Source organism: Rhamphochromis sp. 'chilingali' (assembly GCF_963969265.1).
Source record: "Rhamphochromis sp. 'chilingali' genome assembly, chromosome: 3".
Classification (NCBI taxonomy): Eukaryota; Metazoa; Chordata; class Actinopteri; order Cichliformes; family Cichlidae; genus Rhamphochromis; species Rhamphochromis sp. 'chilingali'.
Window position 1 is genome coordinate 2,828,257 of NC_137931.1, and position 26,768 is coordinate 2,855,024.

Here is a 26,768-nt window from a genome sequence, read left to right on the forward strand (position 1 = left end):
ACACCTGACACATACAGATGATGACACCTCTGACTGAATGGGAATAACTACCTAAGAGCCTCTACCTACAAGATTTACAACAATAACAACACAGTCCTTTACTTTGAGTGTTTCAGTGTGTATATGTGCTGCTGGTATCAGTATCCAAACACTGGTATCTGATGGCAACACTAAAGCTGGTGTAGTTATTGAACTAGGTTTAACACTAAATTAGCAGGTATTTCAGTCCCAGTGCTCTGATTCCCATCATGGTGAAGAGAGGTTGATTAAATTGGAACATGCAGACGAATGTTAGAACAGAGGAGTTTTTATCCCTCCCCCCCCAATAAATACATAAATACATAAATGAATAAATAAAAAATAAAATAATAATATCAGGATGCAAGGAGATTAAATGATGTTTAAGTAGGTCTAAAGATCTCCGTAAATTTTATTACACTTGAGCAAAAAGTTACACGAATGCAAACTTTTGTTAAAATCAAAATAGTTCACAGACTGACCTGTGTGCAGCTGAGGCTCATCCGAAAGCAGAAAATTAGAAAGAGGTTAAATGAACCCCGATTTCTCTGTGTCAGCCCCTTTTATGCTACACAACTTGTACTACTGCCCTGGTTACCACGCACACTAGCACACATAGCTTAGCAACCACATTTCCTGTCCACTTCATATCTGTACTCTGAGCCTTTATGTGATACACACAAAAACCACACCAGCAGAGTCACAGCAATGTGGCTGCAAATGAAGGAAATGCACCTACTTTCTAGACCTACTTTCTTTACAGCACGTACAAATATTTGTGTGTGTACTTTCCAGTTTTTATGTCTATTTACAAAGACATGCTTGCTATATTACTTAATCACATCCTTGTAAATAAACAGTTACAGACACGCAGAACTACTAAACTGTATTCACATTTAAAAATAGTTAGAAAGCAGAAAATAGAGAAGACATATTGTCATCTGCTTTTGCATTCAGACCTGACTTGTTGCCATTTTGGTTCAGGAGGAGAGAGGAGTGTAGTGGTGGCTACTTGTGGTGGCTGAGAGTTACGGTACATTATTATCATCATTATTATTAAAGCTATGCATTATATCAGACAGCTGTAGTTAGCACCCTGCTAATCCAATGTAAAAGCAAATCAAAGATGAAAGTCAGATCATAGTGTTGTACTTTGAATTAAAACGATAGTGTTACACTGCCAGTTACCACCATCGTGGGCATCTCTATGAGTTTATGAACAAAGAAACTGTGAATGCTAATAATCTACTTACAGCATCATGTCACAGTCACAAACCCAGATGTCTACTAGAAAATACCTGAGTTGTTTAAACTGTCACTTTTAACTTTTAAATCAAGGTTTTAAGAGCTCTCATCGTTATCAAGTATTTCCAGGTGCAGCTTCTTCATTGAATGGCAGGAGCGCCCTCTGCCGTTTGCATAGAGAAGGGAAAAGTTCACAGCAACTGGCATTCCCAGGCAATCTCCCTCTCCCACTCAAGATTTATAGTTGAAATGGTAAAAAGGCAAGGGCTAACTTGACAGAATAAAGTGAGAACAGAAAAAATATTTCTTTATTAACAAAAGAAGAGATGCAGTTGTTATTGCTAGATCGAGACTTGGCTACTGTTGGCTCTGATAGGGAAACAGCGAGATGGCAAATGTTAATGTAGAAGCACTACATTAGGAACATCCTAACTGAGTGAGTCAATCAACTAGAGCAGCTGTCTTTAATATGCACACACTTACAAAAACTTACACTTACAAAAACAAAGTAATTCTTGCTTAATTGGAAGACAGTGTCTTTTTACCCAGTGTGTTTTTTATCCTGTCTTCCTTCCCTCACCAATGGCACTTCCACTTCATGAAAGCATCCAGGTTTGCTCCTGCTGGGGGGGTCACAGAGATCAGGTCACCATTCGTCCATATCTCCAACCCCACCAGAGCAATAAAGGTCCTCAGAGGTTTGTAGACCTGAAGAAGACAACATTGGGGATGTAACATTATACTCCAACTGCTAGCAACTACTGCAGAACAGTATGTAGTACAGTGTGTCTGTATTGGTATGGAATCTGTATAGAAATAGCAAAAAAACAGACTCACCATGTTGACAATCTCAAATATTCTCTGTCTCATCTTCTTTTGATCCCTGTTCATCTTCACATACTGAAACACCACAAGACAAATTTCTCATCCTGCTTCTCAGCAGTTTATCTTATAAAAATCTAATTTTGCAAACCAAGGGGAAAAAATGAAAAAGTTAGAAAAGAAGATTAATTTTACCGCGCGGTTATCAGCAACAAGGACGAGCTCAACGTATTTCTGCTGCTGTACAATAGAAATACCCTGAAGAAAATGGCTAGGTCTGGTTCTGCCGGAGGTTTCTTCCTGTTAAAAGAGAGTTTTCCCTTCCCACTATCGCCAAGTGCTTGCTAACAGGGAGTCCTCTGATTGTTGGTTTTTTCTCTTTGCTATTGTAGGGTCTTTGGAATTTGGCTCCCTCTGTTGGTCAATGAGATCTTGTGTACTTGCAAATAACTGTTGTTATAAATAAGACCCTACTAGACTGGATGTCCTATGTACAATTGTGCATTGAACTGTACTATATGCGTTATTATTATTATTTTTTTGCACTTGGCAGTAATAATTTGTCATCTCACTTGCTACTTGTCACAGCCTCCTGTGTTTGTTTTCTTTACATACCACCAATTCACAACCATGGTTACATCAAGGTGCTTTATGCTGTAAAGAATCGACAATATTACAGAGAAAAACCCCCAAATCAGATGACTCCCTATGAGAAGCTCTAGGTGACAATGGGAAGGAAAAACTCATCATGCAAAGCCCACCAAAGCATCGCCTTTTGCAGCATAATTAAGAAATGGGTCAGGGTCACCTGATCCAACACTAACTATGAGCTTTATCAAAAAGGACATCTGAAAAAAGACAAAGTGCTTAAACAAAAACCACACACACAATAAGGATTTAGTTAACACACCATATAGACGACCAACAACACCTTCAAACGAACCTTTCCGGTAGCTTCAGATCAGACATGCACAGCGTTCAAGAGGACAAATGTGTAGAGATGCTTACTTTAGTTTATTCATGATGTGGGTGTCACCATCTTCCTCACAGGAAAGCAGCTTCAGTTAGTAATTTCATGAGTTTCGTCCATAAGACATCAGATGAACATTAGAATAAAACAGAATAAAAAGTATGAGCACAAGGTTCAAAACAAATTTGAATCTAAAAGTGAAATACAAGTATCTTTACTTTTTATTTCAAGTTATTTACCAAGTTGTGTAAAAAGTCAGTTTCTGATCAAGAATGTTGTTTACATCCATGACACCCTGAACACGTTCAACCTCATGCTCTCTGAAGCTAAGCAGCATTGGGCCTGGGTGGCACTTGGATGGGTTGACAGGTTCCTGCAAAGATATCAGTTTAATCCTAAATACAAGAAAACAACCCAGCATAACCAGGGAACGTGCTGCTGTGCGGACTCTGAGAATTAACAACATGATGAGTCTCCTTATAAAAAAAACAAACAAAAAAGAAACTAGCAGGAGATCTTGTGAGGGCAACAAGGTAACAGCAGCGCTATATGCAAAATAAGTTTGGAGACATTAAAGAATATCTTTGTCATTCATATATGAATACACCTGTGGATGCATCGGTTATTAAAATAAAACTCTTGTGACTGTCGTGAACCCTCTTGTTATGGCCCGTCTAGGGGTGGCCAGACCACAACCATCCTCATCAGACCCCAAGCAGCTACATCACATAAATCATTATCAAATTTTTCCAGTTATTTACAATGAGTTGTTTTGTAAGATTATTTGACACAAAGGAAGGAGCTGATTATAACTTCAGGGTGCACCCAATGCCAAAACAACAACAAAGGAGCCCGTCTCAAGGATTTAACAAACTTAGCTACTCTAAAAGATTAAACCAAATGACAGCAACCTGTCAACAAAAAGGCAGTCCACCCCTACATAAGACGAACAGCATTGGGCAAGTAACAAAAGGTCTGCTGGTTGGGATAAGCTGAGGATGAATGACTGGCCGTCCATGGCATTGGAGGAAAACAACACACGTAATCAGGAATTTCTGTGTCTTTATTGAACACAACATAAGCATTCCCAGTATGGTGAAAAATACAAGGGGACTTCATAAATAAATAATCAATCAGCAGCTTCTAACAAGACTTTCTGGTAGCTGCAGACATGCACAGCTTCAGGAGGATCAACAGGTGGACCTTAGAGAAGCAAGTGTTTGTGGCACAGGCAAAGCTAAGCTAATATTAAATGTAACATTGTTTATATCCACTTATTACACATGATTTTATATGGAATCTTTGATCAATCTGGTTGCATTTGATAACATCTGTAATTAAAAGGATAATTGTAATTACAATAACATAATATGTTTTTTAAAAGGTAATTCCATTAACATTAAGACTCATAATAACATTTTACCTTTTAAGATCTGGCTGATCTTTTCATAACTCTTAAATGCAGTTACAATATTATTTTAGTAACTCATTCCTCTGACTACTCCTTTTGTGTGACTCTGTTAAGAGGCTCCAGCTGCAGCCACAGGCCTCCCTCTGCACGCAGGGCGATTTGGGGAAGACGGCGAACTCTCCCCGAGCTGCTCCCGAGTTCAGGGTTCAACCCTGGGGTCAGTCGAAACCTGAGCAGGGTCAGCGCTACAACAACTCGAAGCTCCGCCATGGCGAATTTCGGACCAATGCAGTTCCTGTACAGAGATACCTGTTAATTTGTTACCAACACATTTCCTATTTGTGTTATTGAGATTAAGGCTGAATGCTGAAACTGAACCTGGAGCCTGAGGATAGGGGATGAAGGCATGAGAAGCTTGGCTCTTTTTGTTGCTCGGGTCAAAACGGAGGGGATCAAATTCCTTGGTAGAGAGCAAATCGTGTTTAATAGATTAAACACAATAGATTTGTAGCAGGAATTAGTGTTATATTGTATATGTGCTTAAATGTGCATTTGTCCAGACAGTGGGATTATGGTGTGTTCCATAAATGCTGACCAGGCAGATTGTACCTGTGTTACAAAAATTAGTAGGTTTACAACTTCAGTCTTTATTGGTCACCAACATTTCTGATGAAAAACTTTCTGAGTTTGCTTAACTTGACATCAAATGTGATCAACTCTCCTTAAATTGGATCTCTTAAATTAGTGCCTCACAAATAAAGTGCAGAATATGATTAGAGTGTGAACCAGGACAAGACACAGCTCTTGAATCTCCTAAATCTATTTGAAAATCTTGAAAGAGAGTTTCCCCCCTCACCCGCTGGGACTGTGCGATTTCCTGGCAGCACCATGTCCTGGGTGTACCTCCGTGTTACACCCGGCACAGAAGAGTGGAGTCTGAGGCTCTCTTTGATGCACATGGTGGTGAAGGGAAGGTTGGACAGATCCTCCCTTAAGATCAAGTCATGTCAGGGCACTGAGATAATATTCACATGTAAACATCTGAAACTACCAATAATGTTGCTGGCATTTGTATTTTCTGACCACTGGATTTCTTGTCCATCTCGTCCCTCTATCAGGTCCATCACTTCCTGTCTGCATTTTTCCTGAAAGTGTTCATGGCGTGCTAAATTATAAAGCGTCCAGCAGATGGCACTGGCTGTTGTGTCATGACCTGCAGAAGAAGAAGGAAGATTTGCAAAGTGTGAGGACATTTTAATGGCAACTGCAGCTTTAAAAAGACATTACTCATCCTACAGTGTAGCAGCTAGCAGCTGTTACCATTATGGTGTGATTTTCACATAAGACCACAGAGGTCGCTGTTAGAGTAACATCTCACCTGCAAACATGAAAGTGTTGGCCTCAGCCTGTATCTCCTCATCTGTCAGGCCTTTCCCATTTTCATCCTTCAACGCACAAACATTTAGTAATAATATTTATCTGTAATAGTGATACAGTCTCATGAACAAAATGCATTTAAAATGTCCTTCTTCACCACACTTTTTGCATCAACTTTTAACTATTGACTCACTGAGACCTACTCCCTTTCACTTGTAATTTTGTAATGTAATTTCCCACTATAAAATTCCCCACTAGCCCCTGCGAGGGTTCTTTATCCTTCAAGCTCAGGTCATCTACCAGAGGCCTGGGAGCTTCAGGGTCCTGCGCAGTATCTTTGCTGTTCCTACGACTGCGCTCTTCTGGACAGAGATGGATGGTGATCTCGGATGTTGTTTCTGGGATCTGCTGGAGCCACTCATCTAGCTTGGGGGTCATTGCACCAAATGCGCCGATTACCACTGGGATTACTGTTACCTTCACCCTCCATATCTTTTCAAGTTCTTCTCTCACCCTTCGTATTTCTCAAGCTTCTCGTGTTCCTTTTTCCTGATGTTGCTATCACCTGGTATAGCTACATCTATCACTACGGCATTCTTCCTCGGCTTGTCCTTCACTACTGTGTCTGGTTGGTTAGCCATCACTAGTGTGTGTCTGAATCTGGAAGCCCCACAGGATCTTAGCTTTGTCATTCTCAACCACCCTTGGAGGCGTGTCCTCAATGTTGGCAATGTTGCCTTCTGGTGGTGTGATCCTGACGATTTCTCCATTCCATAGTCGGTATCTGTAGCCAATCTTGTTAATGATCTCACTGAGGGGATTTAGGCCTTTGCAGATCAGCAGTGGCTAAAGAGCGTCTCCTTGGTAGATCCTACACTTGATGGTGGCATGTGGTATTGGCTTGAAGTTGGTCTCTAGTGTTGTATGCCACATCAAGTTTTAGGGTCATGTTGATCTAGTATAATTCTAGGAATTCCAGGATGAATCCATGTGTGGGGCAATAAGTCGTAGACTTTCTTGTAGTAATCCTGGCTGTGCATAGGCTGGTGAGCCTGGTCTTGCAGTCTTGTGTGACTGCTCTATCTAAAAGTAGCTTGAGTTTTCCCCCTCTGGTGTTCTTGCCAATTCCTTTCTGTTCCCCAATCAGGTATTGAACCACGTGTCTGTTCATCTTAGCCGCTATGATGCCCTACAGGAGCTTTCATGTGGTACTGGGGCAGGTTATTGGCTGGTAGTTGGATAGGACAGGATCCTTTTGGGGATACTTGGGGATCAGGAACATAAAAATGGGGTACACTAAGTACCATTTAATGTTTAAATGGTAAATGGCCTGCATTTGTATAGCGCTTTACTCAGTCCTTAAGGACCCCAAAGCACTTTACACTACATTCAGTCATCCACCCATTCACACACACATTCACACACTGGTGACGGCAGCTACATTGTAGCCACAGCTGCCCTGGGGCGCACTGACAGAGGCGAGGCTGCCGGACACTGGCACCACCGGGCCCTCTGACCACCACCAGTAGGCAAACATGGGGTTGGTATCTTGCCCAAGGATATTTGGCATGCAGCCAGGAGGCAGCCTGGGATCGAACCACCGACCTTCTGATTAGTGGCTGACCTGCTCTGCCACCTGAGCTACAGCCACCCGAATGTTAGAAATAAACAGCAGCACTAAAAGTGTAGAAAGTAAGTAAGCTAAATATAGCTTGAGATAATATTCTTTTTTTTTCTCTCTGTGTGATTTTGAAAACCTTCTGCAGCATCATTCTCTCCTCTTAATTGATGCATATTGATAAAAACCAGAGAAAGGCTGTGTTGAACATGCTTCATGGTAGCGTAAAATGCCATAGATGCCAACCAGAGATGGGCAGTAATGCGTTACTGTAATCTGATTACTTTTTTCAAGTAACGAGTAAAGTAAGGGATTACTATTGCAAAAACGGTAATTAGATTACCGTTACTTTCCCGTAGGAACGCTGCATTACTGCGTTACTAAAACCGTGATTTTTTGCGAGAATACAGTGACGTAAGCAAGCGCGCCGTTAGTGACAACAGCTGTGTGCAGATCAACAGTGGATCATATATCGATTGTGGGAGAGAGTATGAGTGTGCAGCGTTTAAAGCGTGGAAGTACTGACCTTACTTTGAGTTTGATTCCATAAAAAGTGACAAAAACATTAGTGTCCGCTGTGCGTGGGAAGAAAACTTCTTTTTACAGCGAAAAAAAAAAACCCTAAACTTCCGAGCAAGCACCGAGTAGCTACGACGTGATGGGAAATTCACAAAGAAACTCAGATTCTTCCACTGACCGCGGCACACCTGCACCAGGGTAACCCTCCGCCTACCCCAGTCCTGCTTTACAGGTGAAAATAGAGCAACAGGACCGCTGAGTCTGACTTTATTTTCTGCTGTGTTTTACTTGCATCTATTTGAAAGAGTGAGTGTAAACACAATTTTTTTTTTTTTTTTTTTATGTGCTGGAATGTGTAGAAAATGTGTAGAAAATAGATTTAAATGTTAAACTAATTTCTTCCAGTCAGAGAATGTTGCATATAATTAAATTTTTGCTTGATGCATAAAGTTAAAAGATTAAAACTAATAAAACAAGTTAAAAAAAGAGACTTTTCCATTTGATTACATTTTGTATGATGGATTATGTAAAAAAAGTAGAATTGGGCTGAAAGATCTATCGCTTTATCACCTCTTCAGGTTGTAAATCGTGTTTTTAAAAAGTAACTAAGTAACTAAGTAATTAATTACTTTTGAAAATAAGTAATCAGTAAAGTAACAGGATTACTTTTTTGGGGAAGTAATCAGTAATTAGTTACTGATTACTTTTTTCAAGTAACTTGACCAACACTGATGCCGACTGGAAGTTCCTGTTTCTGTGCATGTTGCAAAACTTACTGCCTGACCCCTTCTGTAAAAGATAGCAGCAGAAAAAAAAAAAATACTGAAATACAGCTTATAGTCTTTCTGCCTTACCTTTGTTAGCTACAAGATTGCATTTACAGTACTCTGAAGTAAAGCAATAAATTAGACACTGCTACAGGTTATTATAGTACTATACTACAATACTTTTAAAGACTTTTACAGCATCATATGGTTAAGTATATATCTAGAGCAATCCATAACATTAGATTTCAACAGCAATTAATACAAAAAAGCACATAAGCAACAAATATGATAGTTATATTTGCATCTGCACCATTTGACAGTAACAGTGCGTCATCACACTTGCAGCCTCCTATGTAACTCGTGTAACTCAGCTACAGAAATGCCAGAAGGTCAGATTATTACCTGTGTGCAGTGTTTAAGGCTTGTTTGAATCGTTTCCCCTGCTGAGTCTTCCAGTAAATCCAGTCCCAGTGGTGAAAACTGGGACTGGATGTGTTACTCGCCGATGTGTTACAAGGTCACTGAGCTCCACTATGGCTGATACGTACTCACATCTCCAGATTAGTTTTGCCTTCTGCTACAAGTCGACACCACTTGTCCTGAAAACAGAAACAAGGACGGATTAACAGGATAAAGATATCAGCATAAGCAAGGCAAGAAAATCACATTTGGGGGGTGATTCATGCAGTCCAAGTCTTCAACTTAAAGCAGCTGAACTGTTCAGGATCGGTTTAAGATGTTATTGGACAAACAGTGAACACTATGATTTGATCTCAAATATGGTAACTTATGTTGTACACATGAATTTTAAAGATCACCCAAGTTCTGTGCAGTCAGTGTAGCTGTTGACTGTGCGTTTGCCTGTGTTCAGCCTCCTCGATAATTTAAGGAATTTTTTTTAAAACTGAGAATAAATAAAAACGAATGAATAAAATACGTATTAGTCTATTAGTTATGCTGTCAGACTGCTGGACAATTCTGGAAATCACTACAGAAAATTATGTGGTAGTTTTGTAGAGGGTGTGTTACTCTTCACCAAAAGAAATATGAATAGCAGGCATCACATTGATGAGTCTTATTCTGCTGAAAGTTTCTTCCTGCTAAATGTAACTTTTTCCTTCCGACCACCAGAATGTGCTTGCTCATAGCAGTTCACTTGATTACTGCTGTTTTTTTTAATACTGTAAGTTGTTTAACTAACAGTAAAGCATCTTAAGGTGGCTGTTACCGTGTTCAGTGTCCTCTTACTGCAATTAAAACCTGAATGACTAATTTAGAATCTGAAAATAACTGAAAAACGTATTTTTCTGATGGTTGTACCAGTTTTAACAATGTTTGCTTGTCTTGTTTGCGACCGGTGGTACCCCTGTATACACTAATCCTATCAACTTCATAACCCGATGTGACTTAATTTAACATTTTCAGAAAACTTGACCTGACCTGTGACCCTTTACTTTGAGGCCGAGGTCACTGAGAATCGAACTTGTCTGAGCTTTTTAGTAGATGCACCTATGGTATCGATTTCAAAACTCCATGTAGCCTACGTCTCAAGTTATCGCATTCACAAACTTGGTTGTCCACATTGCCCGCTTGGAGGTATGACGATGAGCTGAGGGATAAACTCAAACTGTCATGCGATCAGCTTTGTGTGCATTACTGCATGCGTGATTGTGTGTATCTTATATGCATGATTTTAGATGAGTTAAATACAGCAATGTAGCTCTTCAATATATCAAAATGGAAAGCTGGAGTGAGCAGTCGTCTCTTGTGGGACCACACCACTCCATTACTGATCAACAGACTGTGTCCTGAAACCAAAAAAAAAAAGACTTGTAGTTAGGAGCACTGTCGTTTGGCTTTTAGAACAAAATCAATACTGGGAAAGATTTAATTCCAGTAAACTCTGCAACGTATGAGGAAAACTAAAACATTTCACTCACCCAGAAGGGGCGCAGGTGGTGAGAAATTAATTCATCTTTCACTGTGATGCTGACTGAAGGAAGTAAATGATGAACAATGTAAGCAAACACCAAAAGCTTAGCTTCAGACTGACTGTTGGTGTTTTATAAGCAGAGGTTTGACGTAGTCAGGGTGAAAGAGTCTGACCAGATGGTAGAAAGGACCGAGGAACCAGCAGCAGGAGTGTTTGTATGTCTGCACCAGGTCATCCAACCGCTGGAGGCCTTCTTCTGTGCTCTGCATCTATGTTTTATCACAAAACAAGACTTAAAGATTGGTGCTGATTATAGCAATCAAAGAGAAATAGTAACATAGCAACAAAAAGTACATCCTGTTTAACTGTGAAACCTATAGCTGCATCATGTAGAGATTACAAATATTTAAAATAGTTCATAAAAAAGGAGGATGTCTGTGTGTCGTACCTTCCCAAGATGGCCCAACAGCCATGAACGTGTCTGTGGTTTGCTGAAACAGGACAACCTGTGAGAGTACCAGGTGTGACGCAGCAGCAGCCTCGCAGTCCAAAGTGCAACCACAGCAACCAGTCCAGTACTGAAAATGTATAGGACTGAACAGAGACCTGTCCAGCTGAGGATCAGAGAGAGGACACTGTGCAGGAGAGCCATCGCTGAGACAGAGCAATTAGCATCCAGACGTTCAAGTTTCTCACTACTGGCCCTGCTCTGTTGGTTGTACTTATAGGGGCAAATTGCTCCACCCCCCACTCACACACACTTAATTATAAATACTAAAATACTAAAAGCTCTAGTTCTAAGTTATGAAATGTACATAGTATTCCATTAGTCTTGTCACATTTTAATATAACTCTACAAACTATTTCACTCTTGCAATCCCCCCAACGATAATAATAACATGTAGTCTGAACAATATGGCTACTGCACATGGTAATTTAAAATGATAACTGTATAAAAAAAGAAATAAGTGACTAAATATAAAAACAGAAGTCATGATGGCTATAAAAAGGTAAAATACTATGCAAGAACTGCTGTACCAAAAGTAGTGTTGTCGCAGTATTTTGGAGAATTCTGATTTTATTTTCATTGTGGAGATTAATTATCGGTACTTTCTGATTTAATACAGTAACATCTCCATTCTACAGGCTTTGGATTTTAAGATTCCACGAGAATGCCCACTTACTTGGAATTCTCCTTGATGGCAGAGAACCACCTCTTAACCTGATCACCTGCTTACCCAGAGAAGCTGCTCTGAGTTTCATGAAATGAGAAAGACAAAGAGGCAGTCATTTCAATTTGGTTCACTTGCATAAAAGCACAGGGTGGGTCAAACCATGACTTCTGTTTCATTTAGGAGCACTTTGGAAATGAATCAAACTGGATGCTAACTGGTCTGACTAAAGCTAGCTAGCGACTAAAAACTAGAGGAAAGTTGACTCTCAGGAATGAACTTAAGAAAATTCAAACTCCTTCATTATCAGTTTAGTACGATGGACACTTTGTTTATGGTGTTTACACTTGTTTGTGAAGCTCTGTGGAATCTTCAAAGTTGTTTTGTTATAACCTGATTCCTTTTATTTTAAATGAAGAAGCTTCATTATAGTTAAGTTAAAGGATAAACTGGTGCTTTTCTACTCTGAGCACTCAAAGTGCTTTTATACAACTTGCCTCATTCACCCAAGCGCTTTTTTCTAAGATTTACCTATGCAAGTGCTTTTTAATGCTCACACACAATCAAACTCCGATGGATGCATCGGAGAGCACCTTGGGGTTAGTGTCTTGGTATGAAGGATACCTGGCGACTGGAGCAGAGTGAATCACCAACCTTCCGATGTGTAGGCCACTTTCTCGACCTCCTGAGCCACAGCTACCCCGTGGTTGCAACTGCACAGTGTATCTTTATCTCTTTAACGCCTCTTACAAACTTTGGTTTAGACTCTGATCCTACCAACATTTTAGTATTCTGAAAACCTCACGCAGGTTATGTTTGCATCTGGCAATAAATATTTGTATGTTCTGTATCTCGTTGTACTTTGTCAGTGCCATTTTTCTGCTGTAAAGGAAACTGAGACTTTTAAATCTTGTAAAAACTAGTGACTGCCTGAATTAACCATGAATTAAAATGTGAAATGAGTATTTATAAAATATGTCTGTGAAGGTTCTCAGTCATCCAGGTCATTGTAGTCAAAGGAGCTTGGAGAGAAAAGCGTCTGGACTTCTTTAAGTTACTTGAAGACGTTTCACCTCTCATCCGAGAAGCTTCTTCAGTTCTAAGGTCAAATGGTGGAGAGTCCCAGATATAAACCTAGTGGGAGTATCCCCCCACAGAGGGACAAAAGGACCCCCTGATGATCCTCTAATCGCCTGAGCCAAGGTGTGAAACTGGGTGTGGGTCACAATCAGCCAGAGTTTCGGGTGAGTTCATTGTGAAACCTGGCCCCACCCTATCATGTGATTTCCTGAGGTCAGATGGCCCAGGATGTGAGTGGGCGTTAAGGCGTCTGGGGAGGGAACTCAAAACTGGATTATAGATGGCAGAGGGTTGGTGTCGTAAACCACCGCCTCTGTTCAAAGGTGGTCGCTCACAGTGGACATAGATGCTTCTTTCACTCCTCTTTCAAACCATCTGTCCTCTGTCCAAAATGTGAACATTGGCATCCTCGAAAGAGTGACCTTTGACCTTTAGATGCAGATGGACAGCTGAGTCTTGTCCTGTGGAGGTGGCTATTGTCATCCCCTATGTAGCCGGTGTATCAGAAAAACTCAGGAGAGTTTTCTCCAAGCACGACATCCCAGTGTATTTCAGACCCAGCAACACGCTCCGACAGAAACTGGTTCACCCGAAAGACAAAACGCCAAAACACAGACTTAACAATGTGGTGTATGCTGTGTAGTGCAGCGAGGAATGCCCAGACCTCTACATTGGAGAGACCAAACAGCCACTTCACAAGCGCATGGCACAACACAGAAGAGCCACCTCCACAGGACAAGACTCAGCAGTCCATCTGCATCTAAAGGTCAAAGGTCACTCTTTCAAGGATGCCAATGTTCACATTTTGGACAGAGAGGACAGATGGTTTGAAAGAGGAGTGAAAGAAGCATCTATGTCCACTGTGAGCGACCACCTTTGAACAGAGGCGGTGGTTTACGACACCAACCCTCTGCCATCTATAATCCAGTTTTGAGATCCCTTCCCAGACGCCTTAACGCCCACTCGCATCATGGGCCATCTGATCTCAGGAATTCGCATGATAAGGTGGGGCCAGGTTTCACAATGAACTCACCCGAAACTCTGGCTGATTGTGACCCACACCCAGTTTCACACCTTGGCTCAGGCGATTAGAGGATCATCAGGGGGTCCTTTTGTCCCTCTGTGGGGGGGGTCACTCCCACTAGGTTTATATCTGGGACTCTCCACCATTTGACCTTAGAACTGAAGAAGCTTCTCGGATGAGAGGTGAAACGTCTTCAAGTAACTTAAAGAAGTCCAGACGCTTTTCTTTGCAAGCTCCTTTGACTGCTCTGTCCTTCACACTTCTGTTACAGCCTTGAGGTTCAGCTGGTCGCTGATCAGCTGTTGGACTCTTTGGTTGTATCCCAGAGGGACACGTAAGCCCTCACGCCATGTCAAGGCAGAGTCCATGTGAGGGGTGGTTTTTTTTTGTTTTGTTTTTTTCTTAAAATACCTGTATTTACAGTGGAACCTGTGAACACCACAAAATGAACTGAGATCACACTTCTTCAAGATAAACTACAACAGAAATCAAATTCGCACTTGTCTTAAAGTGGATACAAAAGATAAACAAAAATTTCCTACTCTGTTAGTTCTAAGCATAAAGTCAAAATTAAAAAAAAAAAAGGACATTATTAGAAAAGGAAATCAACTTGTATGCCTATGCATCCCTGAGAAGGTCTCTTCACTTTCTCCCAAAGCCCTTGTACGACCTTGCAGGTAGTCTTGCTGCTTTGCATTGTCCAACATACTCCTTGTATGCCACGTCAGTGGAGATTGTTGGATCAAGGTTGATAAATCCCTTTTCCTGCTGTGTCCAGTGTCTGCTGGTTTGACCAGGCATGTACACAGCTCTCATCTGCAATAGGACAGGTTCCTCATCCTCTTCTAGTACAGGCGCATCCTCTTCCTCCATCACCAGGGGGAGATCTGGAGGCAACTTTTTCTCCGTATGGGGTTTTGGGTTCCCCATTCGATAAAGGATATCGTAGTGGAGCTTATAGAGAGTGAAGCCGAAAACTTTTTCACAAACTGATGTTAAAAGTATCTTGTACTTTTGGAGCTCTGCCTGTGTCATCTTCAGCTCCAGGAGTTGGCCCTTCAGTTTCTCATAGGACACAAAATCCTTATTCATGATGTACAAGAATTCCTGCTCTCAGGCATTCTTGTACATTCTTGCCTTCCCCTTCAACAAGCTTCCTCGCCCGGGCAAAGGTGAATGGGGTCGGGAAGGAGTCTCTGGTGGCCAGGTTCTCCGTCAGTGCAGCCAGATTAATGTGTCCCTTGAGATTCTCTGGGCATTTTTCCCCTTGCAACTCTGAGATGAAGATGGCGTCGTTCCTCCTGAAGAGGTCTTTCAGCAGCAGCTTTACAAGTTCAGGTCCCAGCACGGAAGACTTGCACTTGAGAGTCAATGTGAGAGCAAATAGCCTCTCGATTCTTTTCATCTGGAGTGTGTCCCTTATCCAGTGTGCCAGAGGTGGTGGGCAGTCCTCAATAGCTGCACCAGTTGCTGCACCCAGGCCCATGAAGCCCCTCATGTTGGTTGCACTGAACTCATGCAGCGAGCTGGTCCCCAGTGCTGCCGAGTACTGTCTGTCCATTTTGTACAAGGGGTGCCCGTATAATGCCTCCTCCAGCGCAAGCTCCAGCTTGAATGCCTTCCACACTGGGAGAAAGCCGCCTTTGCCTATGTGCTTCTCCCCGAGTTGCCGGAGCTGGTCAGCCATATACTTTAGACAGCGAGACAGTATCTCATTCACGCTTGGCTGTTCCCGTTTAAAGGGGACAACGAGGGGGAAGTCCATCAGGCACTTATGCAATTTCCTCAAGTTGAAGAATGAGCATGCAAAAACGTCTGTAAAGTCTGCCAGTTCCTTCCCTTCCATCCCCTTCACGATCTCTATTCTCTGGTTATAATTACCTTCCTGGCCAAGTCCATTATGTGGATGTAGTAGTCCTCAGCTCTGGTGGTCACCGCCTGTGACGTAATTTGGGTGGCCGAGGCCACCAGTGACGATCAAGCCGCTAATGGGGTGCCGGAATGTGGACATATAATGAGTGTGTGGGCTGTCCACATAAACTTGCCAGAAGGTGACATTAGGCCGAGTGACAATCTCTGCCAAAGCTGGCAAGATGTCCGGTGGGTGCTGGTCGAGTTCTGTCTGCACGTTAACACACTCATGCATGGACATGCACGTGAAGAGCCTAGCTCTGGGTCCAAACATCCTTTCCAGTCCTGCTCTTGACCAGAAAAGTGTGGTGTGAGGGTCCAGTAGTATTAAGTTGCAGGCCACGTACAGAGAACACCGCACAACATCATCAGGGTTAGCTATTTCCCTCAAATGAAAGGGGTTCCTTGTCTTTTGTCAAAATTTGTAGACAAAGAACCGGACTTCCAATGTTGGATGCTCCGGCAACATCCTCTTCGCTTCATCAAGTTTGGAGAGCATGAACGTTCGATCCTGCTCAATACGTTCATGCTCCCTTTGTTTTGAATGATGGTCTTCTGCAGCGTGGGTCTGGTCAGGTCTTCCAGTGGAAGGTCTTTGAGCAACTCAACAAATTTTGTTAAGATGCCATTAACAAGGTCCACCGTGTGCCTTGGTAAATAGTCAGGCATTTTACAGACTCTGTCCACCACCACAAGGGACTTGGGAATTACTATAGCTTCTAACTTGAATCCCCCGTCCAGGTAGGCAAAATCAAAGCCTCTTACCTTTCGCAGCACTTTTAAGCCCTCCACAGACACCTTACTAAGGTCAAAGTGTTTCTTTATGGTGTGCCAGGAGTTTTTCAACTGGTGCATTTTGAAGGGTGCCATGTTCAACCTAGAAAAGGGTATATGCAGGCCTTTCAAGTTTTTTTTAGTTCAACCACCACTCTGTCATAATCAAATTTACTCTGAACAAGTCTCGTGGGATCCTCAACTGTCGTTGCCTGCAATGGAATGAAAATGTTGGGGTCCAGGAGGAAATCCTCAACGCTTTTAGATCTGGCGAAAGCATCCGCCAAACCCTTCATATTTTCAACACCAACGTCCTCCATGGCTGTTGTGTTCTGGAAAGAACAGAAAGTATAATCAGGTAAGTAAAAAAAAAAAGAAAAAGAAAAGAAAAAAGAAAACTAATTAAAAAACCATTAAACCTGGAAAGGCAAAAACAGTGTAATCATGTAAGTAAAACAAATTAAAATCAAGTAAGTAAAGAACAGGAAATAGCAATTTGCAACAGTTAAGAATATGCAAAAATATTACCTGTACTGTAAATACAGTCTTTAAAGAGAGCAGATAAAAAGGTTGTGTGTCTTAGTTAACCAAGACGCTGTGGTCAAAAATCCAGAGACACTGCTACTCTGAGTTTCACGGCCAGAATGACTGAGCTGAGCACTGATCCCCTTATATAGGGTCTGTTTGGTAAGTGTAAGAAACACTTTTGAAAAACTTCCCGGTCAAAAGTTGCCGCCATAGAAAATGAATTGGTATCCCACTGAATGGGTCGTTCAGTGAATGGGCTACTGAACGACACCCACTGAACGACACTCACTAAATAAGCCACTGAACGACCCATTGAATGAACCTGTGAACAATACAGGGAGTGCAGAATTATTAGGCAAATGAGTATTTTGTCCACATCATCCTCTTCATGCATGTTGTCTTACTCCAAGCTGTATAGGCTCGAAAGCCTACTACCAATTAAGCATATTAGGTGATGTGCATCTCTGTAATGAGAAGGGGTGTGGTCTAATGACATCAACACCCTATATCAGGTGTGCATAATTATTAGGCAACGTCCTTTCCTTTGGCAAAATGGGTCAAAAGGAGGACTTGACAGGCTCAGAAAAGTCAAAAACAGTGAGATATCTTGCAGAGGGATGCAGCAGTCTCAAAATTGCAAAGCTTCTGAAGCGTGATCATCGAACAATCAAGCGTTTCATTCAAAATAGTCAACAGGGTCGCAAGAAGCGTGTGGAAAAACCAAGGCGCAAAATAACTGCCCATGAACTGAGAAAAGTCAAGCGTGCAGCTGCCAAGATGCCACTTGCCACCAGTTTGGCCATATTTCAGAGCTGCAACATCACTGGAGTGCCCAAAAGCACAAGGTGTGCAATACTCAGAGACATGGCCAAGGTAAGAAAGGCTGAAAGACGACCACCACTGAACAAGACACACAAGCTGAAACATCAAGACTGGGCCAAGAAATATCTCAAGACTGGTTTTTCTAAGGTTTTATGGACTGATGAAATGAGAGTGAGTCTTGATGGGCCAGATGGATGGGCCCGTGGCTGGATTGGTAAAGGGCAGAGAGCTGCAGTCCCACTCAGACGCCAGCAAGGTGGAGGTGGAGTACTGGTTTGGGCTGGTATCATCAAAGATGAGCTTGTGGGGCCTTTTCGGGTTGAGGATGGAGTCAAGCTCAACTCCCAGTCCTACTGCCAGTTTCTGGAAGACACCTTCTTCAAGCAGTGGTACAGGAAGAAGTCTGCATCCTTCAAGAAAAACATGATTGTCATGCAGGACAATGCTCCATCACACGCGTCCAAGTACTCCACAGCGTGGCTGGCAAGAAAGGGTATAAAAGAAGAAAAACTAATGACATGGCCTCCTTGTTCACCTGATCTGAACCCCATTGAGAACCTGTGGTCCATCAAATGTGAGATTTACAAGGAGGGAAAACAGTACACCTCTCTGAACAGTGTCTGGGAGGCTGTGGTTGCTGCTGCACGCAATGTTGATGGTGAACAGATCAAAACACTGACAGAATCCATGGATGGCAGGCTTTTGAGTGTCCTTGCAAAGAAAGGTGGCTATATTGGTCACTGATTTGTTTTTGTTTTTGAATGTCAGAAATGTATATTTGTGAATGTGGAGATGTTATATTGGTTTCACTGGTAAAAATAAATCATTGAAATGGGTATATATTTGTTTTTTGTTAAGTTGCCTAATAATTATGCACAGTAATAGTCACCTGCACACACAGATATCCCCCTAAAATAGCTAAAACTAAAAACAAACTAAAAACTACTTCCAAAAACATTCAGCTTTGATATTAATGAGTTTTTTGGGCTCATTGAGAACATGGTTGTTGTTCAATAATAACAAGGCTGGAGCCCACCAAAACAACTCCCTGATAACGACTGTGTGATGACTATTCTTCCCGTCCCATGAAGGCCACCTGGGTTGGCTGGCAGACTGTTTACTTAGCCTGATAGTGCGAAGGACACTGTCTCCGCTGAACTCTGGACACGCACACACATACACTGATAAGCACACACTCATCCCCCTCCCTTCCAAACGCCTTCGATGCTTGTTTCCTGAAGGGGCAGCACGGCGGGTCTGTGTGCCGCGCTGGAATGGTAGCGCTGTGCAGGGTGGCTGCTGTGTTCGCTTCGGATTACTCCTCAACCCCCACCCACCCCTGTGGCTTGTCATGTCTTCACAATGTTGTGCTGTGGACATTTATGTGCTTCTTGTGCAGAGGAGTTTTTTTTGTTTCCTGTTCTCATGCTGTCCTACCATGGAAGCATAGCATGAGTAGGGGTCTCTTTTTTTCCCTCTTGTACTTTCCCCAGTGTAGTGTACATTTCAATGTTATTTTTTCTGATTCTACCAATCTCTGACCTGTATCCCCATGTAATGTTTGTGCTATATGTGTAAGGTCGGGGGGGGGTCCTATTTCACTGCAGGGCAACCTGCATGTGACGAATAAAGCTTTGATTGATTGATTGACTTGCCAAATAATTGTGCACTCCCTGTAATTGTTACAATAATTTTACTTTTTTTTTAAAATTTTAACAGGTTCAAGTCAGTGGTGAGCAGCTATAATGCGGAATACTACAACTAGGGTTGCCAACCGTCCCTTAAAAAACGGAATCGTCCCGTATTTAGAAACAAAAGTACACGTCCCGTATTGAGCTAATAAGGGACGCACTTTGTCCCGTAATACAGTGAGAATCAAAAGTGGCCTATAACTTTTAATGGAATTAACGCTTTGTTTGAAAACATAATTCCCAGCCCCTCTCCTGCTTTGTGACCAATGAGCTGACAGCACACTTATGACAATTCGAGTATGACAACTCAGATTACTGCTCATCTCATTGGTCGAGGAAAGGTCACTTAGGGAGAAAATACCGGAAGACAACAGGTGACCACAACAAGAAGCATGGCCAACAGGGAAACAAACGCCGACACTGCGGTGCAAGTCTCGGACGACAGTAAACCTAAAGCTGGGCAGACACTGTGCGATTTTTTCAGTCGCGTTATTCAGCTCCTGCTCAAACTGCACGATTGACTCGCAGGGGTTAGAAGTTGGTAGGTCACGATGCAGGTCTCACACTATACGGCCCGATGCTCTGATGCGACCTGAGTGCTCACACTGTGCGTCCATAAAATGAAGGTTATAGCAGAAAATCTGTCGCTCTTTCTCTCTCTGTCTTTCACTCACACAGACACACCACCACCATCAACTTTGCTAAATTGCTAATGAAAAACATTGATCAGGCAGCTGTGATTGAGCAGCAGTGTAAATCCAACTATTTTCACGGTTGTTGTGGTCGTGATAATTTTGTGAGGCCACATCGAAAAGGCTCGGATGAGCTTTCCAAAGTTCTACAAGTTGTGCCTCCATCACTCGTGTCCAGATCACACGCTGCACAGCCGTGCTGCTCCGTCTTTTTCACCGACGTTTATGTGTTTGCGCGTGAGCAGTGTGAGCGTGACACCCTCACGAGCGATTGATGATCGGGAGCTGGTCGTGAGGTGTTAATCACTTCTCGTTACCCCACGTATACTACACGATGCACGATGAAGGCCAAAATCGGGCCGATCACAAAATCGGTCGCACGAATCAAAAATCGGCTCATATTGGGCCAAAATGTTTGTTCCCCTCAGAGAAAGAAAAAAAAAAAAAGGCTGCAAAAGTACAGGGAGGAATGGGAAAAGGAAAACACCTGGCTGGAAAAGTGCACGATAACACCTATAAAGCGCACTGCACTGTGTGCCGGCGCACTTTTTCCATAGGCATGCTTCTAGTGGTGGGCACATGAAGAACATGAGGGGCGTGAAAGCTCGGGGAACCCTTAACCAATTTCTTGTCCACCAGGCCACGGCAGAAGCCGTTTTTAAACCCTCTGGTTAAGGTTAATATGGGCATGTGCAGTGAATATCATATGGGCTCAAAATGTGGTCATAAATATTTTGTACTTGTAAAAAAGATTTGTGTGTGGACTTAAAAAAAAAAAAAAAAAAAAACAACCCTGCAAGTTACAAGTACGGATTTTGACCCTATTTTTCTTCCCTTCATCTGATTGGTCAATGTCATGTCAATCACAAATGTAACAATCCAATCAGAGAACAGATGGGTTTGGCTGTCGAGGGGCGCTTTTTTTGAACTTTTCATATTCTGTTGCACTGTTTTTACTTGAAGCTCTGCATTCCCAGTGATTGCATTTCCTTTTGTAAGCGTCTGTGGAACAAAAGTCTCTGCATCCGCATTAAGAATTTCAAGGCTGTTTCCCTTTGTTTTAAAATATGATTCCATTCCATTAGATTTCCGTGGAGCGACGCTCCGCATAGTGGATCCAGTTCTCAGCACGTTCACCTTTGCAACAGTTGCAGCTATATCTGCTTCAAGCTGAAGTTGTTCTTTCTTTCTCCTCAATTGTTCCTCTTGTTCTTCAAGAGAGTGTTTTTCTTTCAGCATATGTTGACGTGCAAGCAAGGCAGCCATTTCAGCTTCTGCCCTGAGATGTGCAGATGAAGTAGATGATACTCTTGAGCTGCCTTGATTTGACACACTGTCGGATGGCAACACGTCACCATTAACATCATTCTGAGGATTAAGAGATGATTGAGGTTCTTTTCCAGTGTGCTCTCGAACCTCCATTTCTCCTCCCAGGGAAGTTTCCTGTAACTGTGCTTTGTCAGGTGATGGCCTCCCCGAACATTTATCAGTTTCAGAAAGCCATATGTTAACATCCTCCATAAACCCTTTATTGTATTTAGCGATGCTTGAGAACCATGTATTTTGTTTATCTTTCTCATCAAATGAGATTAGAGAAAGTAAAGATTCATGCAATGCACTGGCATCCTTAAACAGGTGTGTTAACTCAACAAACTGTGATTTGACTCGTGAATGATTTTTATCATCTTTCATTAGCTCTTTAAGAGACATAATAACACTTTTCATTTTGTTTACATGCCTTTTCCAATCTGTTTGGATGGTTTCAATTTTGTTTGCAAGAGCTTTCTCAGTGAGGGAAATTAATCTTTTATCCTTTTCAGTTTTTCCAACAACAGATGCAGCCTGCGATCCACTCATTTTAAGCATTCAACATAAGCAGCATGCCAAAATCCAAAACAAAGGCAACAGCGATTCCTTCAAACTCAGTTGAACGCCTGCAGAGCCACGAGCCACAACACACAACACACACACACACCAAATCCAACAGCAAACGTAGCGGTGGGCGTGTCACAAAAACATCTTCGTATGGTCAGAATCCAAACTGCGTTCAAACAAACAACATGCAGCACAAAAACACAGTTTACATACCACCGTCGTCTTCTCCTTATCTGTCAGACTAGCCGCTTTTATGGGTGTAGTGGCGGCGGTGTGTGGGCTCGCGTCGGCGTTTATTCAGCGCTGATTGCGGGAGGCTCCATTGCCGCCGCACTTTTTGCTGACAAATATTGGCAACTGTCAAGCCTTTGAGTCGCCGAGCAGCTGAATAGGGGAATAATGTTGACGCGCCCGCTGTTTAAAACGTAAGTCAAAGTTCCAGGTTAAAACTCCTTTATTTGTTATCAAATCCTTAAAATCCGTAGAAAAACAGTGATCAAAAACATTCTAAGCTTGAGCGGTCAGCAAAAGTCGACTTCCCCCATCACCTACTCATTCACAAAAATTCCCTCAGGACGTGAACAGGTGATATAGCAATCACCGACACCACGTGACCCAAAGCTACGCCTATCCACAACACTAGCTAAAGGTCCAGCTGCTGTATGTCAAAGGGGTCAAAGGGAGAGAAAAGAAAAAGAGCTAACTTCACCCAGAAAGATGTAAGAAAAGACAGGACAGGAGAGAAAGAAGAGAGGTTATATCTGTGGACTGTAGGAGATACTACTTAAATAGGAAATGAGCCGTACACGCACAGTCAGTTCACAAGGTTTAATGCTAATGCGCCAGTGCTTACACGTTATTTTAATTATTCTAATTATTAATTCATTTACATTTAAAATGATGATGCTTAGAGTCATTCACTGAACTCAGTCATTATACCAACTTTAAACAGTTTACAGTATACCTTTAGTGTAGGGAATGGAACTCAGCCAAGATAGCTGTGAAACATCAGGTTACATCTTGTTGAGTTTAATCCACAAAGAGTAACAGCATTTAACATTTGTATTCTCATGTACTGATATTACACTCAACAAAAATATAAACGCAACACCTTTGTTACTGCTCCCATTCCCCATGGGATGGACGTAGAGACCTAAAATTCATTCCAGATACACAATATAACCATCCCTCCCAAACAGTGGTCACAAATCAGTCCAAATGTGTGGTAGTGGGCACATCTGCTATATTGAGATAATCCATCCCACCTCACAGGTGTGCCACATCAGGATGCTGATCTGACACCATGAGTAGTGCACAGGTGTACCTCAGACTGCCCACAACAAAAGGCCACCCTGGAATGTGCAGTTTTGTCTCACAGCAAAATGCCACAGATGCCACAAGCAATGAGGGAGCGTGCAATTGGCATGCTGACAGCAGGAATGTCAACCAGATCTGTCGCCCGTGCATTGAATGTTCATTTCTCAACCATAAGCCGTCTCCACGGGCGTTTCAGAGAATATGGCAGCACATCCAACCGGCCTCACAACCGCAGACCTCGTGTAACCACACCAGCCCAGGACCTCCACATCCAGCAGGTTCACCTCCAAGATCGTCTGAGACCAGCCACCCAGACAGCTGCTGGAACAATTGGTTTGCACAACCAAACAATTTCTGCAAAAACTGTCAGAAACCTTCTCAGGGACGCTCAACTGCATGCCCGTCGTCCTCATCGGGGTCTTGACCTGACTCCAGCTCGTCGCCATAACAGACTTGTGTGGGCAAATGCTCACATTCGATGGCGTCTGGCACGTTGGAGAGGTGTGCGCTTCGCGGATGAATCATGGTTCACATTGTTCAGGGCAGATGGCAGCTGAGAATGTCCCAGTTCTTGCATGGCCAGCATACTCACCGGACATGTCACCCATTGAGCATGTTCGGGATGTGCTTGACCGGCGTATACGACAGCGTGTACCAGTTCCCACGAATATCCAACAACCTCGCACAGCCATTGAAGTGGAGTGGACCAACATTCCACAGGCCACAATTGACAATCTGATAGACTCCATGCGACGATGTGTTGCACTGCATGAGGCAAATGGTGGTCACACCAAATACTGACCGGTTCTGGGTCCCCAGACCCCCAATAGCGCAAAAAAACTGCACATTCCAGGGTGGCCTTTTGTTGTGGGCAGTCTGAGGTACACCTGTGCACTACTCATGATGTCAGATCAGCATCCTGATGTGGCACACCTGTGAGGTGGGATGGATTATCTCAATATAGCAGATGTGCCCACTACCACACATTTGGACTGATTTGTGACCACTGTTTGGGAGGGATGGTTATATTGTGTATCTGGAATGAATTTTAGGTCTCTACGTCCATCCCATGGGGAATGGGAGCAGTAACAAAGGTGTTGCGTTTATATTTCTGTTGAGTGTATATGCCAGTGCATCTCCTATGCTTCTCCAGGACCCCATATCTTCTTGGTGGTCATCAGACTGGGCAGATTCACTGAAGAGGAAAAACAGACGGTGCAAAGGATTCAAAAAATCTTTGGCCACGCAGCAGACAAATACAGCATGGTTCTCTTTACCCATGGGGACCAACTTGAAGGCACCACTATTGAAGAGTTCTTAGAAGGAAGCTCAGACCTTCAGGAACTCGTGGCCAGATGTAACGGTCAGTACCACGTCTTCAACAATAAATTGAAGGAGCACTCTCAGGTTACTGAGCTGATCCAGAAGATCAGAGAGGTAGTCCAGAAGAACAGAGGAAGCCACTACACCAACGAGATGTTCCAAAAGGCTAAGAGGGCGATTGAAGAGGACAAACAACGCATCCTGAAAGAGAAAGAAGAAGAAATACAGAAAGAAAAAGTGAAAATGGAGAGAGAAATACGGGAAAGATATGAGAAAGAGATGCAGAAATACAAAAGACAACTCCAGGCTGAGAGAGAGAGGGAGAGGAAGGAGAGACAGGAGGAGAGGAAGAGGGAGAGAGAGGAGATGAATGAGGAGAGAAAGAGAGAGATGGATGAGAGAGAATGGGAGATGAAGAAGTTAAAGATGAAGTGTGAGAGAGAACTGGAGGAAGAAAGACGCAAGATTCAGGCCGGATATGAAAATGAAGCCAGAGATGAAGCTGAGGAGTTTAATCCATTATTTTTTCTGATAGTACCTGCTGAAACCGTACTTAATGTTGGCCATGCAGTGGTTGGAGGAGTTAAAAAATTAGGAACTGGTTTGGGGAAAATGTTAAACTTTCCCCAAACCAGTTCCAAACCACTGATTCATGCATTAATTGACTGTAAGCTTAGTCTTGATCTCTTCATATAGTAAAGTGTGACTGCCCCTCTGTATCATACTTTTTTTTGAGTTTCCCTGCATATCAAGACTTCCTAGCATGATGTCACAGATAGCAACAAGTTCAAAAGTCATAATATTTTGGGGATTATATGTGAGGTTCCTGTAAAATATGTCAAACTTCTTTCTGAAGTTTTGAAGCTTTTTCTTTTCATTTACAGCTCGCTGTTTTCACACAGCGGATCCTGTGGACATATTGAATTTCCTTCTTATGTTATCTTAGTGATTTATTAGTTGAAGTAGAGTCTTACTGTGGGCTTTTGGGACATTCAGTATTCAGTCATGGCAATATTATAGTTAGAGATATCTGTATATGTTTAACATTTTTACAAACACATTTATATTTTATGTGAAATAATTGGTGTATGTGTGGATGTGAGAGCATATTATTATTTTTGGTGACCGACTTTCAGCATGAGCAGGATGTACCCTCTCACTCTGTAACAGTGGTTAAACACATAGGCTCCAATAGATAGGCAGTTAAGAAACTGATCGTGGGAGCTCTTTGTAACTTATCTTGTTGGCAGTGATGGGTTTTTTTTGTTTGTTTGTGAGATTTACTTTTCTTCACTTTCTTGGTGAACGAATCCATCTTTGCTCCAACTTTTAACTTCCCCTTGACTGAGTTGTTTGCGTTGCCTTTTTCCTTCACATGTGTGACTCGCAGCCTGACAATAAACTTAGATTTGTGGACTTTGTGCCATGACCTCTAGAACTGGTCCTTCTTTTTTAACCTAGTTGTCGCCTTTAAAATAAGTTTGTGAGTCACTGTCATAATTCAACTGAGTGTTGTTCTTGCTTTCTCAGTGTTGCTGGTTAACCTTATAATTAAAAAAAATATATAATTCTGGAAAATACAAAAAAATAAATAAATAAAAAGAATTTATGTAAATGGAGTAATAAAGAAAATTATGGCTAAAAACTTTTTTCTGATTAACTTAGAAAAAAGAGAGTAAAAAGGAAACAGCAGCAACAATAAGTTTTGCCAACAGCTCACAGGCACACACAGATCAGCATGATCATTGTTGCTAATCATGTGACTAAGAAGTCAACACGTCTCCAATGAGGAAGGCCTATTATGTCTAATGTCATGTGTTTCATGTAGTTTTGGATTGCTTGTATCACTGCATGGCTATCTATTACCTACTCTATACAG

The 26,768-nt window shown here is 42.3% G+C and overlaps 2 protein-coding genes across 2 annotated transcripts; one reads left to right on the top strand and one right to left on the bottom strand.

Annotated features, from left to right (window-relative positions):
- Positions 1 to 3,452: 3,452 nt before the first annotated feature.
- LOC308394480 (cytochrome P450 4F3-like) lies at positions 3,453 to 22,808 on the bottom strand. Its single transcript, XM_080878837.1, has 14 exons — positions 22,463 to 22,808; positions 14,567 to 16,973; positions 11,129 to 11,932; positions 10,801 to 10,949; positions 10,730 to 10,740; positions 10,405 to 10,555; positions 10,292 to 10,356; positions 9,342 to 9,346; positions 9,150 to 9,233; positions 5,845 to 5,911; positions 5,550 to 5,679; positions 5,323 to 5,456; positions 4,845 to 4,851; positions 3,453 to 4,761 (listed from the first exon to the last, which is right to left on the bottom strand). Exons 3-14 carry the CDS (start codon positions 11,330 to 11,332, stop codon positions 4,554 to 4,556), a joined length of 1,215 nt encoding a protein of 404 aa, XP_080734963.1. The 5' UTR covers positions 11,333 to 11,932; positions 14,567 to 16,973; positions 22,463 to 22,808; the 3' UTR covers positions 3,453 to 4,553.
- On the top strand, positions 16,101 to 25,812 carry LOC308394481 (uncharacterized protein; the record flags this gene model as incomplete). The annotated part of the gene is made up of 3 exons (XM_080878838.1): positions 16,101 to 16,175; positions 24,686 to 25,462; positions 25,774 to 25,812. The coding sequence occupies 3 exons, from the start codon at positions 16,101 to 16,103 to the stop codon at positions 25,810 to 25,812; spliced, it is 891 nt and encodes a 296-aa protein (XP_080734964.1).
- Between the last annotated feature and the right edge of the window lie 956 nt (positions 25,813 to 26,768).

Coding starts and splice junctions, on each gene's coding strand:
- LOC308394480 (XM_080878837.1), bottom strand. CDS start 11,332: ATGGCTCTCCTGCACAGTGTCCTCTCTCTGATCCTCAGCTGGACAGGT. Junction 10,357..10,404: donor TACACACAATCACGCATGCA/GTAATGCACACA, acceptor TTTATCCCTCAG/CTCATCGTCATACCTCCAAG. Junction 5,457..5,549: donor GATGGACAAGAAATCCAGTG/GTCAGAAAATAC, acceptor CTTGATCTTAAG/GGAGGATCTGTCCAACCTTC.